At 37.5% G+C, this 16,733-nt stretch overlaps 1 protein-coding gene across 8 annotated transcripts in view; it reads right to left on the bottom strand.

The window, feature by feature from the left end:
- The window catches only part of PTPN13 (protein tyrosine phosphatase non-receptor type 13), a 167,460-nt gene that overhangs the window by 99,566 nt on the left and 51,161 nt on the right, over positions 1 to 16,733 (bottom strand). For 7 of the 8 annotated variants that reach the window (XM_067557121.1, XM_067557125.1, XM_067557124.1 and 4 more), the window contains exons 3-5: positions 12,162 to 12,331; positions 6,487 to 6,552; positions 1,101 to 1,286 (exon numbers count right to left, since the gene is read on the bottom strand). In XM_067557121.1, coding sequence (XP_067413222.1) covers positions 1,101 to 1,286; positions 6,487 to 6,552; positions 12,162 to 12,331 — 422 coding nt within the window. Of the gene's footprint in view, positions 1 to 1,100; positions 1,287 to 1,388; positions 1,478 to 6,486; positions 6,553 to 12,161; positions 12,332 to 16,733 lie in introns of those variants that run through there. The other variant, XM_067557128.1, reaches the window with a different exon arrangement.

Here is a 16,733-nt window from a genome sequence, read left to right as displayed (position 1 = left end):
ATGCAACTATTTACCAACCAGAATAGCAAGGCTCTGACAGCACTGGAATCTGTCTCGTCCATCTCAAGAAACAGGATATCAAGCAATAAACTTTTCTGTGATCATACTGGTTGCATGTGTCCAGGGACCCATTTTTACACCAGTGTAACTCATTGAGTTCCAAAGGAGCAGCAGTGTAAAACTGTAGTAACATAGTGGTGAATCAGAACCATAGTATCTAAGAAATATAGTCCAGCAATTCTGTAGAAATACTCTGCTTAAGTTGTCTGAGTGCTGTTATTAGAGATAATTTATAAATAAAAATAAGGAAGAAAATCCTGGGAGAAGTACTGTTTGACATCATTAACAGTTAGTAAGCTCCATTTCTAGTCAGAGTCCTACAATTATTTAACCATCCCATGAATATGTTGTAACATTATAGTGAAGGGAGAGGTTGCCAATCAGGAATGGTAACTTTGTGAGATGAGTTAATGTAGTTTCTTTTACATATGAAAATAGAAGTGCATTTGTCATAATCATATAAAGCCCCTGCCAGTAATAATGTCTGACAGCGGGGTAGAATCTGAGAAGAACTCAAAAGTCTGGTGACAGATTCCCTTATTTCCTTCAATAAAAAACTTTCCATAACAGAATTTAAAGTTTAAAAGAGCAATCCAGTTAATTAAAACAAGTGTGTTAAACACCTGCCCCATAGCACCTATTCCAATTTTTGTTTTTTATAATCACATTTTCCTATTTAAAAAAATATGTTTCTCCCCATTTGCTGTGTGGAAGACCCAAAACTATGAGAAACTGACCTTACCAGGAAAACTGCGAAAGTGACCACACACAGTGCTGCAAACGCACAAAGTAAACTGACAAAAATGAGAGAACACGTTTCACTTTAATCTTTCAGTAACTGCACTTTTTACTGCTGCTTGTGACAAAAGCAGGTAAAAACATTCAAACAGAACAGTAATTTTTAGGCTGAGTGTTCCTTTAATCAAAGTTGGGAGAATTATAAACAAGAAGCAAGACTGTTTGGAAAGAGACTTTGAACCAATTTCTTCACTATGTTTTTGCAATTCTCAGTTATTGCTCAACTGCTTGTAAACACTTACCCCAGAGAGGCTTCCCAGAACCAGTTTAACCAACTGTTTCACACAGGAGAAAGAAGGTGCACAATTACTGTTCCTTATGTGGGCACTGCAGGCATCCAGGACAGTCCGTACAGACACACGGGCATAAATGACATCTTCGCACATGCCAAGCAGTATGCTGTTTAGGTGATCCCCAAGCTTGATAGGCTGATTGCAGAGGAGAGGAGGAATGAAAAAACAAAAAACCCCCACTTAAATATGTATCAAACACATAAACAAACAGGTTGATTTTCTAAAGCTTCAGCTTACTTTCAGTCCTAATTCATTTTGGTGCTTTTGAAAATTCCACCTCATACGCGCAATCCAAAAAACATCTAATTGACAGCGAAAGCAGAATGATCTAGTGTTATGGTTCAGTGGATTGCAATTCAGGATCCTGGATCTAAATGCTGGCTCTGTCACTAACCTGTTTCATCTTGGACTATTCACACAGTCTCTAAAGTGAGTATAACAACACTTGCCTACCAAGGATATTAGGGCTAATTAAGATTTTTTTAAAACAGACAATCTTGAACAACAACAAAGACTATATTCGTTAAAATTTCTAGCCATCAGGGACTTGGAACCAGTATTTGTAGGAACCTGCTGATGAGGTCCCACCAGTGCATTGAAAAGGCTTCTATAATCCTTTTGCTTTTTTTACTTCAACTGGATTTGTACTTTCATATTCCAGAAAGGTGTTGGGATTGGCTCGCCAAGTTCCTCATGGCTAGCAATTATAATGAAGATGGTATTTATTATTATTCAAAATTATCAAGAGTTTAAAAAACCTTTCCATAGTCCAGAAAGGTTTTTAGATATTAGAAAAGGGGTAGGACTGAGGGAGTAAAGTGATTGGCTAAATAAGTGAAGCCTTGCAATTATGGGACAACGCCCATAGGGTTGGGAACTACATATCCTTAATTTTTTCCCATCCAAACAGTCAATCCTATCATATTCTAAGTGGAATAACACTCCAAGGTATGCAGTAGTCAGTGATAACACCACTTCCCAGACACTGTAGGCACTTGGCCTTCAGCAATATTCACTATGCACCCAAGGTGGGCGGTTATCAAAGAAATACATGCCCTATCGTGTGTTGCTCTTTATGGAGCACATTAAATTTCACAGTATTTCTTTCCATTTATTTTTGAAGTTTACTATAAAAATATGTTCTGCATTAGCCTGATTTAACGTATTGAATTAATACAGGCTTTTTCCATATACACACAAATAGGCACTACTTTCTTTCAGTAGACTTTTTTTTAAAGGGAAAAATTTTTCTCTCTCTCTAATCACAGAAATCATTCTTGCATGAAACCTGGTATACAGCAGAGAAGCTAAAACAACATATTCATCATCTAAAAAAAGTAATCAAGATAAAAACAAATTAAAATTGTATATCTTACATCTGTGTTAGAACAGAAAAGCTTTCAGGATTAAACAAAAATTAAATGGTTATGATTTAAGGATTTTAACTTTTTATAAAAGTAGATCTGTGAGCTCTGCTAGAATGTTAGCTCCTAGCACTTATCACACACTCACATGAGAGGTAAGAGACTTTTATACAGAGAGATAAATTCATCAGATGAAAGTTGCTCTACTCTAGGGTGTCAACAGTTGATCTTTTTTTAAATAGGTGAAGTGCTCACAATAACTACAGCCAATTCCCTCAGTGTTTCCATTGTATCTTTCTGTCTTCAGTGGCTCACAACTTTCTGAAACATTCACCGTCTGGGCTGAAATTTTCTAGACCTGGTCTCTTCCTCAGGGTGATTCCTTCCCCCCTCTTCCTCTTCAGATTGTAAAGTAGAGCAGTTCAACTGTTTTTTGAGAATGAAGGGAAAGGAAAAAGCCTAAACACTTTCCCCATTACAAAAATATTTTTCAATCTATAGATTTTATATTTTTATATATGTACAAATTTTATATCCACATACACACACACAAAAGAAGAGACAAAGAAAAAAGTTGTCTATAGTAGGGATAAATTATAAGGCACAGCCAGGGCTGAGAGAGGTTAGTTATAGGACTGCTGTGTAGCGACACACATCCCCTCAGGCATATGAGAGCAGATGTTCTATCCTTTTAATGAGCACAGTTTGCACTCTCTCATATAAGCCCTGCTCTGCCAGATGCTGCGAATGCAGGAGTGGAGTCACACTCTCTTCCTTTATGGAATCCAATGCCATTACTAGCACTCTTCAAATACTGAACACCAAGCATATATAGGACCGGGGATTGGGCATAATCTCAGAACTAGAGTACAAAAGAGCTGGGAAATTTTATATCCTCTTCCCCCAATTTGTACACCTGCATAGGGTCAGCCACAATCTGGGCCCTTACCATTACAGAACATAAAAAACATACAGAACATACAAAATGAAGCAAAGAATTGCAAGCCCCTCAGGGCAGGAAATTTTTTTTGTTCTGTGTTTGTACAATGCCTAATACAACTAGAGCCTGGTCCATGGCTAGATCTCTTGGGCACTACAGTAATACAAATAATAAAAAATAATACTATAGTTGGTCTTTGGTCTCATGGTTAAGACACTAGATAGGAATTCAACTCACAGATCTGCCACAAACTTCCAGTGTGACATTGCCAAGTCTCTGTGTCTCAGTTTGACCTGTTTGTCAAATGGGGATCATAATACTTAATTACTCTCACATTTTGTCAGTCTTGTCTATTTAAACTGTTAGTTCCTAGGGATGGGGATGTCTCTTATTATGCAACTCATCTATCACAATCGTTGCAGCCACAATCTCTGTTGGAGTCTCAAGGTGCTATGGTTAGCTAAATCATATCCTAGTAGCTACAGGACATATCAATACTATCATTAAAGAGCTGATACTTTGTAAAAACAGAAAGCATGCTTTGAATGAAGACATCAATGATAACATGTAACCACCCAAATAGTCCATTAGCACAGCATAACTAATTTCTGGGTGAAACTCTTCAGAGCATGCTTTGTTTTGTCATTCTAACCAAATGATCCCTACATGCAAATAGATTACTCTTCGGTTTTAGGGAGGAAATAATGTTTTTTTTAAATTGTAGGCTCTCTTTTTTAGGTTATATCATCATAGCCACATTATAGTTACCGTAATGAAGGCATTCACTCTAAGTCCCTATGTTCAATAGCTAGTTTTTTCCCAAAAAATAGCTATTAGGGCTAAAATTGCTTATATTTGGTCTCAAGCCCAAAAGCAATTTTATTTTATTATCCAAGTTTCTAGAGAAAACCCATTGTATATTTTTAAAATTTCTTAAGCATGAAAATATTTTTTATGCTCAGCTATTATTCTGGACTCTGACAATCCCCATCTGAGTTAAAACACCCAGATTTGTCATAAATATAATCCTCTGGAGAAAGTGGGGTGGAGTTTGCTAAGAGATAAAACAGTTAAAAATAAAATAAGATATCAACTAATGAAAGCTAAGAATCATCTACCTTTTCCTTTCCTATTTAAGCATGTAACATGTATATATGGATTTAACCACATTCTCGTGTAGATCTGCACAAAGAATGCAGTGCCATACACAGTCAATCATTCTGTCTCTACTAACTTCTTGCTACCTTAAAGAATGCGTCAGAAGGGGCATAATTTATGTGGTAGCATGTATGGGTGTCTTCCTGTATATGCTCGTTTGTATTCTGGAGAGCAGAAGCTTAGCAGGCACATTTTTAAATTAAAGGCAAAGGTAAGAAATTTCTGCCCTTTTGCTTCGTTTCTCTTTCCTGATTCTCCTCAGCATGATATCCTAGAGAAGAATTGCTGTTAGTGCTAGTAAAATCAGATGCTGGAAGTTCTGCTGTCACTAATGATAAAGACTTCTAGGGAAAGAAAAAGGGAGTAAAGTTCCTATCTTCTATTGAGTTCTCAACTTCCACTGCATGATTTCAAGCCAGCATGCCCCCTTCTGCTGTGCAGACCCAGCAACTCTAAGCCAAACTCATCTGTTCCCCAGATCATACAGGAGGGGAGAAAAACATGTCAAAGAAAACCCCTGCCCATGCGGGCTTGAGGCAGTGGGGAGAGAAGGAACTGTAAAGGAATACCCCCGCTAACCACAGTGAGAGAGGAGAAACCAAAAGTGGGATGCTCCATTGCAAAATTTTTATTTTTAACTAAAAATTATCCATCATTTGCTTTTTCCTCCTCAATTTTACTGGAGCTGTAAAATGTGCCTAAGACCCTTTGTTTTCTGTTATTACTCATTTTTATTGAAAAATTTCTGGGTTTTACAAAAGCTCTTATGTGAATTTTACCAATTTTGGACCACCCAAGTACATGAAAATACTGATTGTTATTAAAATCCAATCCATTACATTAGGTAGATGGGTTTATGTGAATAATAAATTAGTTCAAGTGTAAACATGAGGCTTCCTGTTAAAGTACGGCGATATAGTGGAAGATACACAGATGCACATGTGTTTGTATGTGTACGTCACAACTTTGATTAGGAATCAAGCACTAACTGCCCTCTCTGCCTTTGAAAAGCTCTCCTTTTATTTCTCAGCCATAACACTGTATCAACAGTTTTCTCCATTTAATTGGTAATAATAATACATTTTTTTAGCAGCTGAGGAAGTTTTGTGCTGAAAGCTGTTTTTTCCCCACATCTAAGCAAGAGTCAGGCCAAATATATAATATCTGCGTATCACTAACTCATCACTGAATGTCCTTTTTGGCTACAGACTCCTAATTTTTCAGTCTCTTCCAACCATTTCAGTTATTGACAAAGTGTAGTTGTTGTGCGTATTTTTTGTTTTTGTAGTTCCCTAAAATGAAAGAGCTCTGGAAGAAGATGAGTCAAATGTTAAAGACCGAATCCTCCCAAACCTGACTGAAGGAGTTCTGTCAAGTGCACATACTGTCTATGACATAATCAAACTGAGCAATGATATTAAGCTCTAACCAGTACATAACAGTATTGCAGCTGCTGGCAAGTCGAAAACAAAGGAGACTACTCCCTAATCTGAACAAGTACTTTCCCTTCAGAGGCAGCCATGTCATGAATTCACCCGAATATGCCTACCTCAGGCTCAGAGAAATTATATCAGGGGCCAAATGAAGCACAATGGTCAGTATCTTTTTAAGCAAACCACCAATACTTAAATATATATATATATATACTAAAGACATTTCAATATGACAAACAAAACTCAACCCATTTCAGAATCTCTTAATAAAACAGAAATTTGTTTTTTTTTCTGCATGGATTCACCTTGCCATGTTATTGATCTTTTTTATTGTTATTGATTATTATTTTAAGAAATGTGGAGGAGGTTATCAAACAAACCAGTTTTAAAACTTAAAACTGTGAGATTCTATAATAGAAGTCTAAAACAAAAATACTTACTTGGCTTTGAGGGACTTCATAGTCAGCTCCCCAATAAAGTGCCATACCAAGAGAATAAACATGAATCTGTAATACAAGACAAACCATCTGTCAACTTAACAAAGGAACAGTTCTGGAAATTCATCAGTAAATCCTTAGAGTATTAAGTGGGTATGATGAAACTGATATTCTGAAACAGGGAGGTCATTTTTTCCGCGCACAAATTAGATGAGCAATTGCACATTTACATTTTTGATAACTAAGCTCAGCCATGTACCCAGTTAGCCTCCTTGCCTTGTAGAGCTTCCAAACTGTCCTTCACCCTTGTCATTAAAGTTAGAGCAGCAAATCCCAATACCGCAAAAGATTTACAAAAATCTTATTAGTGTTCCTCTAACTTTTCCATTTAGTTTTTACCTTTCATTTAAGATAAAGCCCCAGTATACATCAATAAGATTATGACACTTGATGATCAACTCATTCTGAAATGCAGCTGGGTATTCCAACACTGCAAGTCTTAACAGGTGCATAGTTCTGAAGGTGTTGCATAGCTTTGCACAACATAAACACTGGCTTTTGGGTTCTCAATGGACTTTCACCTATGTACACAACATATGAGGTTGTCGCCTTAAAATTTCAATCCTTGTAAACTCCTCAGGGCAGGGTCTTCCTACCTGTTTGTACAGGTCCCAGCACAACAACCCAATCCCAATAGGAGCTCTGGCTTTGCTAATACAACTAAATAAACAATAATGGAAAACAGTAGTGAATAATAATGAATCTGGATTGTTTGCATATATAATGTGGTAATGATACCAATTGTACTGGACAAATCAACGACTGTAAAGTAAACATGTGTTAGTAACAACTGTAAATTAAAACAAGAGGTGCATTACATAATTTTGGTAAAAAGTTATATTAAAATTGACCATAGATGCCACTTACAGGTGATTCAACCAACCCCATCCGCCTCCAACTAAAGAAAAAATACAAACTGTAGGCCAACTTGAAGCACTAATTAAATGCAATTAGAATCACTATACAGAAGTCAATATTTTATAAAAGTTTTTAAAATGTGTGTGTAAATTGGGTGAAAACTGTTCATGAACAGAGCCAACAGAAACCACATAACAATGAAACACAATTGATTTCCATTGTTTTTCTGTACCGTATATGCATGTTCCACACAACTTTATGGTTACATTTTCAGGAGAGGAGAGGAGGCATATAAAATTGCTTTAAATTTATGTTTAAGACAAAGGCCTGGTCTACACGGCTGGCTTAGTTCGAATTAAAGTCCCTTAATTAGAAGTCCGTGTTTGATAGCTTTAACCAAATAACCTTTATTCCTAAATATAGATTCCCTCAACTGCAGACACTACATATTTAGCGATGTTTACACACATGCATCGAAACCTTTTTTCACTGAGGAAAGAAACAGCCAGAGAACTAGCGTTTTTCTTGTTCTGTGCAAAGATTGCTATGGGTTTTATTTTACAACTGGACAGTCAAAGTCAGGTATCAGGGACTCTCAGTTTAATGAATGTGCTGCTTATCATTGACTCAGTCATCTAAAAGTAACTGAATTCTTCCTTCAAATACTGAGTTAGTACTCCTGATCTTCAGCTTATTACCAAGACCTTCTATTGAGAGCATTACCGATTGTGTCATAGACACACCATAGCTATGCATGAAAAGGAAACTATATAGAAAACTAAACTATTTCTATAAAATAGTTAACTGGTAATGCTAGTTTTTTCTTTAAATCTCTACTACACAATAACCTTATCAATTCTAGATAAGCTAATATATAAACTGGACAGTATTCCCAAAACATCTGAGGGTCTCATAGAATCATAGAAGATTAGAGTTGGAAGGGACCTCAGGAGGTCATTTAGTCCAACCCCCTGCTCAAAGCAGGACTAACCTCAGCTAAATCATCCCAGACAGGGCTTTGTCAAGCTGCAGCTTAAAAATCTCTAAAGATGGAGATTCCACCACCTCCCTAGGTAACCCATTCCAGTGCTTCACCACCCTTCTAGTGACAAACGTTTTCCTAATATCCAACCTAGATCTCCCCCACTGCAACTTGAGACCATCGCTCCTTGTTCTGTCACCTACTACCATTGAGAACAGCCTAGCTCCATCCTCCCTGGAATCCCCTTTCAGGTAGTTAAAGGCTGCTATCAGATCCCCCCTCATTCTTCTCTTTTGCAGACTAAACAAGCCTAGTTCCCTCAGCCTCCCCTCATAAGTCTTGTGCTCCAGCCTCCTAATAATTTTTGTTGCCCTCTGCTGGACTCTGTCCAACTTGTCCACATCCTTTTTGTAGTGGGTGGGGCCCAAAACTGGACACAGTACTACAAATGTGGCCTTACCAACGCCTCATCCCTTTTCCCAGCATTACGGAGCATTGAAATTAAGTCCCAATACTAAGACTCTTTTTTATTTTTATTTTTTACAAAATATATTGCATCTCTAGTACACAATGAAGAACTGTTTTTCAAAATAAGTGAACAAAGCACATTATAGTGGGGTGCTCCATTTTATTTTCTGTTTGTATGCTTAATTTGCAATCAGTTTGGGAAGGGTGCTTAAGAACTTGCATATCTTTAAGCATGTGCTTAAGTGCTTCCTGAATTAGGGCCATGATTTCTAAAACGAACAGGTTAGTCACAAAAGCGTGCGCGTGTGTGTGTGTGTGTAAAATCAGATGTATAGAAACAGTGACAGCATTTAATGAATACTTGGATACAATCTTTATATCTGTTAATGCAGATGCAGGAGTGGAGAGTCTCATTAAGAAGCGTATTAAATTCTCTTTTAAAATTCTTTATGGGAGTGATGATTATCTTAACACAGGGATGTGACACACAGTACTTTGTGGAGGTAAGAAACATTCACTGCTACCCTTTCCCACTTCCTCAGTTTGTTTTATGCCCATAAACAATTTCTTCGTTGGAGGCCCAGCAGTGTGGCCTCTCCTCAAGTTGACGGGGAACTAGAACTGAGGAAGCCAACTTTCTTCAAATGCTCTTGCATCATTCCAGTTTGATGCAGTGGTTGTTCCATTTTGGGGTTTTTTCCCCTGCCACATGTATATGTGCGAAGTTAGCTAGAATTCAACCCAAAATTAGATGTATTCAACTCCAGTAAAAAGCTTAAACTTCCAGCACAACACTAAAACCAAACACCACAAGCTAAAAGGATATAAATCAAGTTAAACCAACTGTATGAGTAATCTCCTTATGCAAACCAAGGCACATGTATTTCAACATGCAATAATTTCCCAAGGAAATATGAATTCAGGCTCTTACAGAAGTAAAGGGTCACAACTGTACTACCATCACCTTACAAAAAATTATGTTACCAGATGTTATATAATAGCAAAATGTAAATTTTCATAAGCCAGGGCCACAATCTGAGAGGGTTAAATCAGAGAAGCATACAGGGACAAAGGCTGTAATTTTGTCATCAACGATAAAGGAACTTAAGTGCAGAAGGCACATGCCACATCAATGCCCATCAGTTTTCACTTCTTTCTATGTAACAGGGAAACACGGGACATCTGGTTTGCAACACAAAGCTTCTTCTCTTTTTAAAAAGAAAAAAAACCCTATTGCCATCAAGTAATCTTAGTGTTAAATTAAGAATGCACCCATTTTTGAAGTAAAAGATTTCACCTAGACACAGCTTAGCTGCTTAAGGAATTTACTGATTATTCACTGGTGCTTTTGATAGGAGAGTTCTTAAGCCAAATTCTGAGCTAGTTCAAAGTGGCACAGCTCTACTGATTTCAATGGATTTGTACCTGCTCGTACAAGCTGTACTTTTTAGTAAAGATGCTTCACAGCCCCACTATCACAGAGTTTGGAATTATCCCCTCCTATCCATCAGTTCCAGATTATGCAGTCTCTATTCTGGCAAAACTTCCATTAACTTCAGTGCTACTGTTACTTGTGTAAGGACCTCTGTCTCGTGTCCCTGAACACTTAACGCACACATAAACCACAAGGTTTTTATACCCGTTTTACACTAGATTGCCTTGACTGTGTTGCAAGGCAAGAGGCCTGAAGCTAAGTGCTGTCAACCACTAAAGAAACATATGGAACAAAAATATATATCTTGGAGGGCATCCTTTTGACTGGATACTCAACTGATATGGTTCTAGAGAAAATTGACAATTTAAAAAGTTTTCAGGAAAAAAAAAAAATCAAAGGTTAGATAGTCCTTTTGCCCATGTAACAGCACTAGTGCCAGTACCATTCTCCTTCAGAACAAAGCCATGCGCTGCTCCTCCACGAGGAGTACTGCCAAGTCATATAACAACTTTCCAACATTCAGCTATTTTGGCTGTAGCCTTTTGTCATGGGGGCTGGCCCTTGAGGGGTTCAACCAGCCTACCCGTGACAGGCTCCACTAACGAGAGTGATCCACCTGGGGATTAATCGCCTAAGTTGCTGGGCAGCAGTTAATTAGGTGAAGAGCACCCAGTCTAATAAAGGGTTCTGAGAGCTCAGCCAGGAAACCTCGGAACAGAGAGAGGAAGTTTCCAAAGAAAGAGACTGCTCAGGGGAGCTGTTCAGAGAGCACCCCAGAAAAAAAGGACCCAGGAAAGGTGCTCCCTGGACGCAGCAGGCTCCAAAAGGGAGATGAGTGGCAAAGACCTAGGAAGGCCTGATCCCAGTGCAAGGTCCTTATACTCAGCAGCAAGAGGTCCAGGTTTTTGGGGAATTACACACCACTCCAGAAAAAAGCTGCTGTAGCTTTCCCTCTGGAGAGGCCCGAAGTCCAGAAAAGGAACCATTCTAGACCCCTGAAGGGGCACCATTTACACCTCACACAATTTGCTGATAGTCCATGGTGGAAACAGAGGCAGGGGCTCATCTGCAGTGTCACGTCTGGCCACAGGGGCCACATCAGAGTGACCTCCACACTATTATACCCTGCAACATCTCCTTAAATAAGCATTAAAGAGTTTAGGATTATGAAGACCAGTCAAATGCAAGGGGTGGGAATAGAACCCCATCCTCTCCTCATTCCCAGCCCTGTGCATATTCTGCTAGGCTGAGGGAGTATTTTGCTGGAGAAAGCCCTAAAGTTGAAAGTTGGGGGGGAGGGGCGAGAAGGCTATTTGGGAGCCATCTGGAGAACTACTTAGTTAACTATGCAGATAAATCTAAATTGTATGTTCAAACTCAGCGTTACTTAAGTGAACACCTAATCTCGGGTGGTGGGGAGGGAACGGACGACTCATATGCTATTTCCAAATCAGCAATTGCTCAGTATGTAATCTTTAAATGCTCTCAACACAGTCAAATCAAAATCAGTTTCCTTCTGCACCAGACAATCCATCCGGAGAATCAGATACTAGCCTTCAAGGCTCAGGCATTTCACCTGTACAAAAGAAAAATAGCTTTTTTTTTACTTAGAGGAATGCATGGGGCAAACATCTCACTATTTAAAAAAAGTAAAGACGTGTATGTTCACAGACACAACCACAACCCTTTGGGCAAAGACAAAGTATGAATAATATATTCAGCCCAAAAGGTAAATATTCTGCAAAGACATGACAGTCTGAAGCCATTCTGCAATCTTAGTTGTAGGGTGCTACATAAATAAAAGCAAGTTTTTACCAAATCAGTAATACCATTTAATAGAGAGACTAACATTTAATGTGAAAGAAGGTATTGTACCTTTTCAACATCTGAAAGAGATGACAGTGACTGGTTCTGCAGAACCTCTGGTGCCGTGAATGCTCGCAAGTCCTGAGGGGAAACATTTTCATCTGTAAATGACACACTCCCAGATGGAAGCAACAGCAAAGACCATGGAGAAATGATGAAGCTCAGGTCAGTAGGATCAGCTATATTTGAAAAACAAACAAAACACAATTAAAAGGCAGTTGCCACCAAATAAAAGGACTCCACATAAATCCATTTAAGTGTTCATTTGACAAAGAGAAAGCTGGGAAATGGAGTGGATGATCTAAATAGTCTTTTTCATTTTTAACTTCTATGATCACAGAAGTTAAAAAATAATAGCTTTCATCACAAAAAGCTAACGGGAGAGGAAGAGCAAAGATGTTTCGGACAATTTCATTATTTTACTTAGAAAACACTGATGTTATTTATCTGGAATTCTTAAACAAATGATTTACCAAAAACATGCACTTTCCTTACTTTTTATATTTTTAAATAAGATTGGGAAGACAAAGAAATACAGTGAAATAAAATTGTTACATCCAATTGCTAACACTATTTAAATACAGTCCTCAAGACAAGAAGAGTGAATTATAAAGTCTCCCTCTCCCATCCATTTTTGTTTTCCTTAATTTCCCTTAACTTTAATAAAATTTAATCAATATTATTTTTAATATTTGCTATTTACATTAACATTCAACATCTGAGGAAATAAGCGTTATTCCCATTTTGCAGATGGGGGAATCTAAGGCAGAGAGGTTAAATGAAAATGACTTCCCTAAAAGTCAGAGACAATAATTGTTGTTACAGCCAGGATTAGAACTCCTGACTCCTACTACCATGCTACCTTTCATGGCTTTTGTTTTAATGATCCAGACTGATGATAAATGTTTCATCACAACAACTTTTTCTTGTTTGTCATAAAACAACATGCACCACAAGAGATAGTTTTTTTCTGATGAGAGGTAGGTGGATAAGAACGTGACAAAGACTAGAGCAGAACAAGAGAGTAGAATAAACCAAAGCACATTTAAAAAATATAAATAGCACAAACTCATGCAACACATGTTGCATATACATCAGAATACATTAGCCAAACGAAATTAACCTTAACTATCCAGTTCACAAAGGCCATGAAGTTTCACACACTGTATGTCAAGATTTAATTAGCTGAGCCTATGAGCCTTCTCTAAGAAGAGGCCAATGTTTCAAGGATATCATACTTTGATGTCCAGTTCAATTTTAAATATAGTAAATATAGATAAACCTTATTAAAATCTTTTCAGGGTTCACCTTTTGATATTATTAATTCATTGGAAAATGTAAGGTAACCTATTTTATCAATGGGACTAGATGCCTGCTCTCTTTTCCTCCCATTTTGCTTGATGACCACAATGGATACCAATGTTTTTTCCTTAAATAATCACTATACTAACTTCTATCAATTGGCTGTCATTTCTGTATTAATAGTCATACCCTTAAAAGTACTACAGAACCCTCCAAATTAGTAAAGATTTCCTCCTTCAGGTTCTTTTTTTGTTTTTAAAATGAAGCTGCCCACTGAAGTGATTAGATTGCTTCCTGTTGGGTGTTCATAATCAAGACTAATTCCTATAATAAGGCTGAAGTTAATCAGGGTAACAGTGGAAACGTGCAAAGAAGTAGTCTGCGGTCAACCAAAGAGCCTCCATTTAATCTGTGTGAATAATATTGTCAGAGAGAAACACAAACATTGAGATCATGCAGCCTACAGTTGACATTTTAAAAGAGAAAAACCTCCTACACCAGGAATTTGCAATTCTGGCAACTGGGTATTTAAAGCTCTCTGGATAAAATCTCTGGCCACTGATCTGCAAAGAGGCTATCAATCCATAAAACACACCTTGAAAATAAAAGTGGGCAAAGAAAAAGCAACTGTTCTCATGGGTCTAAAAGATTTTAATGACTGCTGTATGAGTGTCAGAACACCACAACTCAAGTACAGACAAATTGCTACATAACAAAGATTCTACATAGTGTTGTAATAACTGTTAGAAAAAACTCTCTCTGTCATTCTAGGGAAAGAAGCAATAGTTCCAATTCTTCCTACGATGCCATTTCCTAGGCTGTCCAATAATCCTGTAACCTACTGTAATTCTAGTCTCCCAGGAGATTTAATGAGTAACTATGTACAGAATAGAAATCAGAAATAAACAGACCCACCAAACAAATCCTTCACGTTCCAAGGCTTCACTTCCTCCACCATCCTGGCCAAGTGGAGGTTATGCATCTGGTTCTAACTTCAGACATTTAACAAAAGAAAAAAAGTGCCTCAGAAATGTAGGTCTAATTTTCTAAATCAAGATCCAGAACTCTCAATTTACAGATATCAGAGAAACTATCCACTCCTAGCTGTATGCAGCAGAAAAGCTATTAAAGGCCATTCAATGTTTATTGAGGGGATTAATCTTTGGTAATTTTTTGTGGTTCAAATAAGAGCAAATAAGTCCCTATTGGCTTGGAAATGGAAAGTTTTGCTTCATAAAAGAAGAACATTTATGGCAACATGAACACAACTTATATTCATGAATGGGAAGGATCATATAGACTTTATTTAAAGTAATGATGGTCACAATGTTTAGAGACTCAAAACAATATTATAAACTAACAAGTATACAATTACATCTTTCACTTTAACTCATTGTTGCCTAATTAAGACAGTGTTTTAGTATTTGTCATGAAACAGAGATGATTACACTTTCAACACTCAGAGTATATCTCCATAGCAAAAGCTATGCATAGGTTAGCTACCTGAGTTACCCATGCCAGCTGCATCAAGCTAACAGCAGCAGCAAAGACACTATTCTACAGGTGTCAGAGCAGTTTAGCAAGCGAGTATGTACACAGTGTCTGTGCTGGGCTTGTACTACCCAGACTGAAGCACATGCTTTATTGTCTTCAATGCTACCGTTACCCATGTTAGCTGGATTCAAACTAACTTGTAAGCCACTCTATGCACAGCTTTTGCTGTGCAGACATACACTGAGACACTGAGATTTTGATTCATAGTTACATCCAATAGTTCTGGAATTCTATTCTATTGTTTGATTCTTTGTGAGGTATAAAGACATATCTACCTGTAACTAATTCATATGCACAACCGCTCTAAATGTTTATTTAAGTAATCCATCATAATACTAGAAAATACATCTTACTGCTTTAATTCTCATGGTCACATTTTAAATTCATAATATTTTAAAATTTACATGAATGACGATGAGAGGGGAGAGCTATAAAGGATTAATAGAGAGTGGTATTCTAATTTTAAAGCCCTTTATATGCAAGTCTCAGGAGGAAAATGAGAGGATAAAACAAACTTCAGGGTTCACACTCTAGAGTTGGTTTTCTCTATTCACCTGCTTCCATATTACAAGAGAGAGACCTGAACACACTTACTTCGGGGAGTAAATGGTACCATTTTACTTGTCTCCTCTGGCTCCAGGAGAGTTCATTAGTATAGGCCATGTAAGGGAAGCAGATTTTAACCCACACACAACACTGCAGCAGCTTTCCATTGGCATTTTATGAATCATAAAAACAATATTAATTGATACAAGTTTTTTTTAAATATAGAGTAAGGAAGCTCTTAGGAAGTGTAATATGTACTTCTGAGATGGGGAGGGGAGACTATAATTTATCTAGAGTGTGATTTTTAAAACTCAAGAAAGGGATTAATTGGCAATTTTACTTATGAAAAAGCAAGTGGCTTCCTCTAATTAGGATGAAGAAGTTAGTAACCACTACAGTTTTGAAAAGCTATGAGTCAGACTAACTTTACTGCCAACTGAGACCGTCTTGCCATTAAAATGCCAATTAGTCAGTCACTCAGCTTCAAGGTCTTCCCCGTCTCGCTTTTTTGTGTAAAAAATATTTCACCTCAAGGCAACAGCTATTTTAGTACTATAGGAAACTCCTCTTTGCCTTGTCTAGAAAGTATTATAAAAGGACAAAGAAACATATCCAGTAGAGTGGATTTCCAGGATGCGGCAAGAAGCCATAAAGAGCTTTTCTCAAATAAAAATGACCTTTCCTATTCTTCACTTCAAACTTTCATTTGTTGATTTTGTGGACAGACGACAACTTTTATCTCCTGTGCTAAGTATTAGACAGAGGTCTCACTGTAAAAGCTCCAATAAGTCTGGATGAACCACTTTCAGGAGAGCAAAAATTCTGGTTCTATATGTTAGTAATCAGTTGATGCTTCTTGGTTTGAGATATGAGAAACTTACTGGCCCTTTTTTGTTTATAAGATGGCACTGAAAGTCTGAAGGAAGGTGAGTGGGACTGAACGATATAGGGAGAAAAAGACCATTCTTGAAGGGCTAAGTAGCTATGCCAGTTGCTGTTCTTTTTGCTTTTCCAATCTTGGGGTAAAGAAATTCTAATCAAGGGTCTGAAATGCTGTAACTCCATTGTTTTTGCCTGCCATTAGTGTAATAGAACTGACTAATCTATCGACTGTAGATCAGTGTAAGCAAAACTAAAGAAAAGCCAATATTTGTATGAAAAATATCTGAATAATATGTG

This window comes from Emydura macquarii, unplaced genomic scaffold (assembly GCF_026122565.2).
Source record: "Emydura macquarii macquarii isolate MOO-44397 ecotype Brisbane River unplaced genomic scaffold, CSIRO-AGI_Emac_v2 contig_1790, whole genome shotgun sequence".
Lineage (NCBI taxonomy): Eukaryota > Metazoa > Chordata > Testudines > Chelidae > Emydura > Emydura macquarii.
This window is presented reverse-complemented; position numbering and strand designations above follow the sequence as displayed.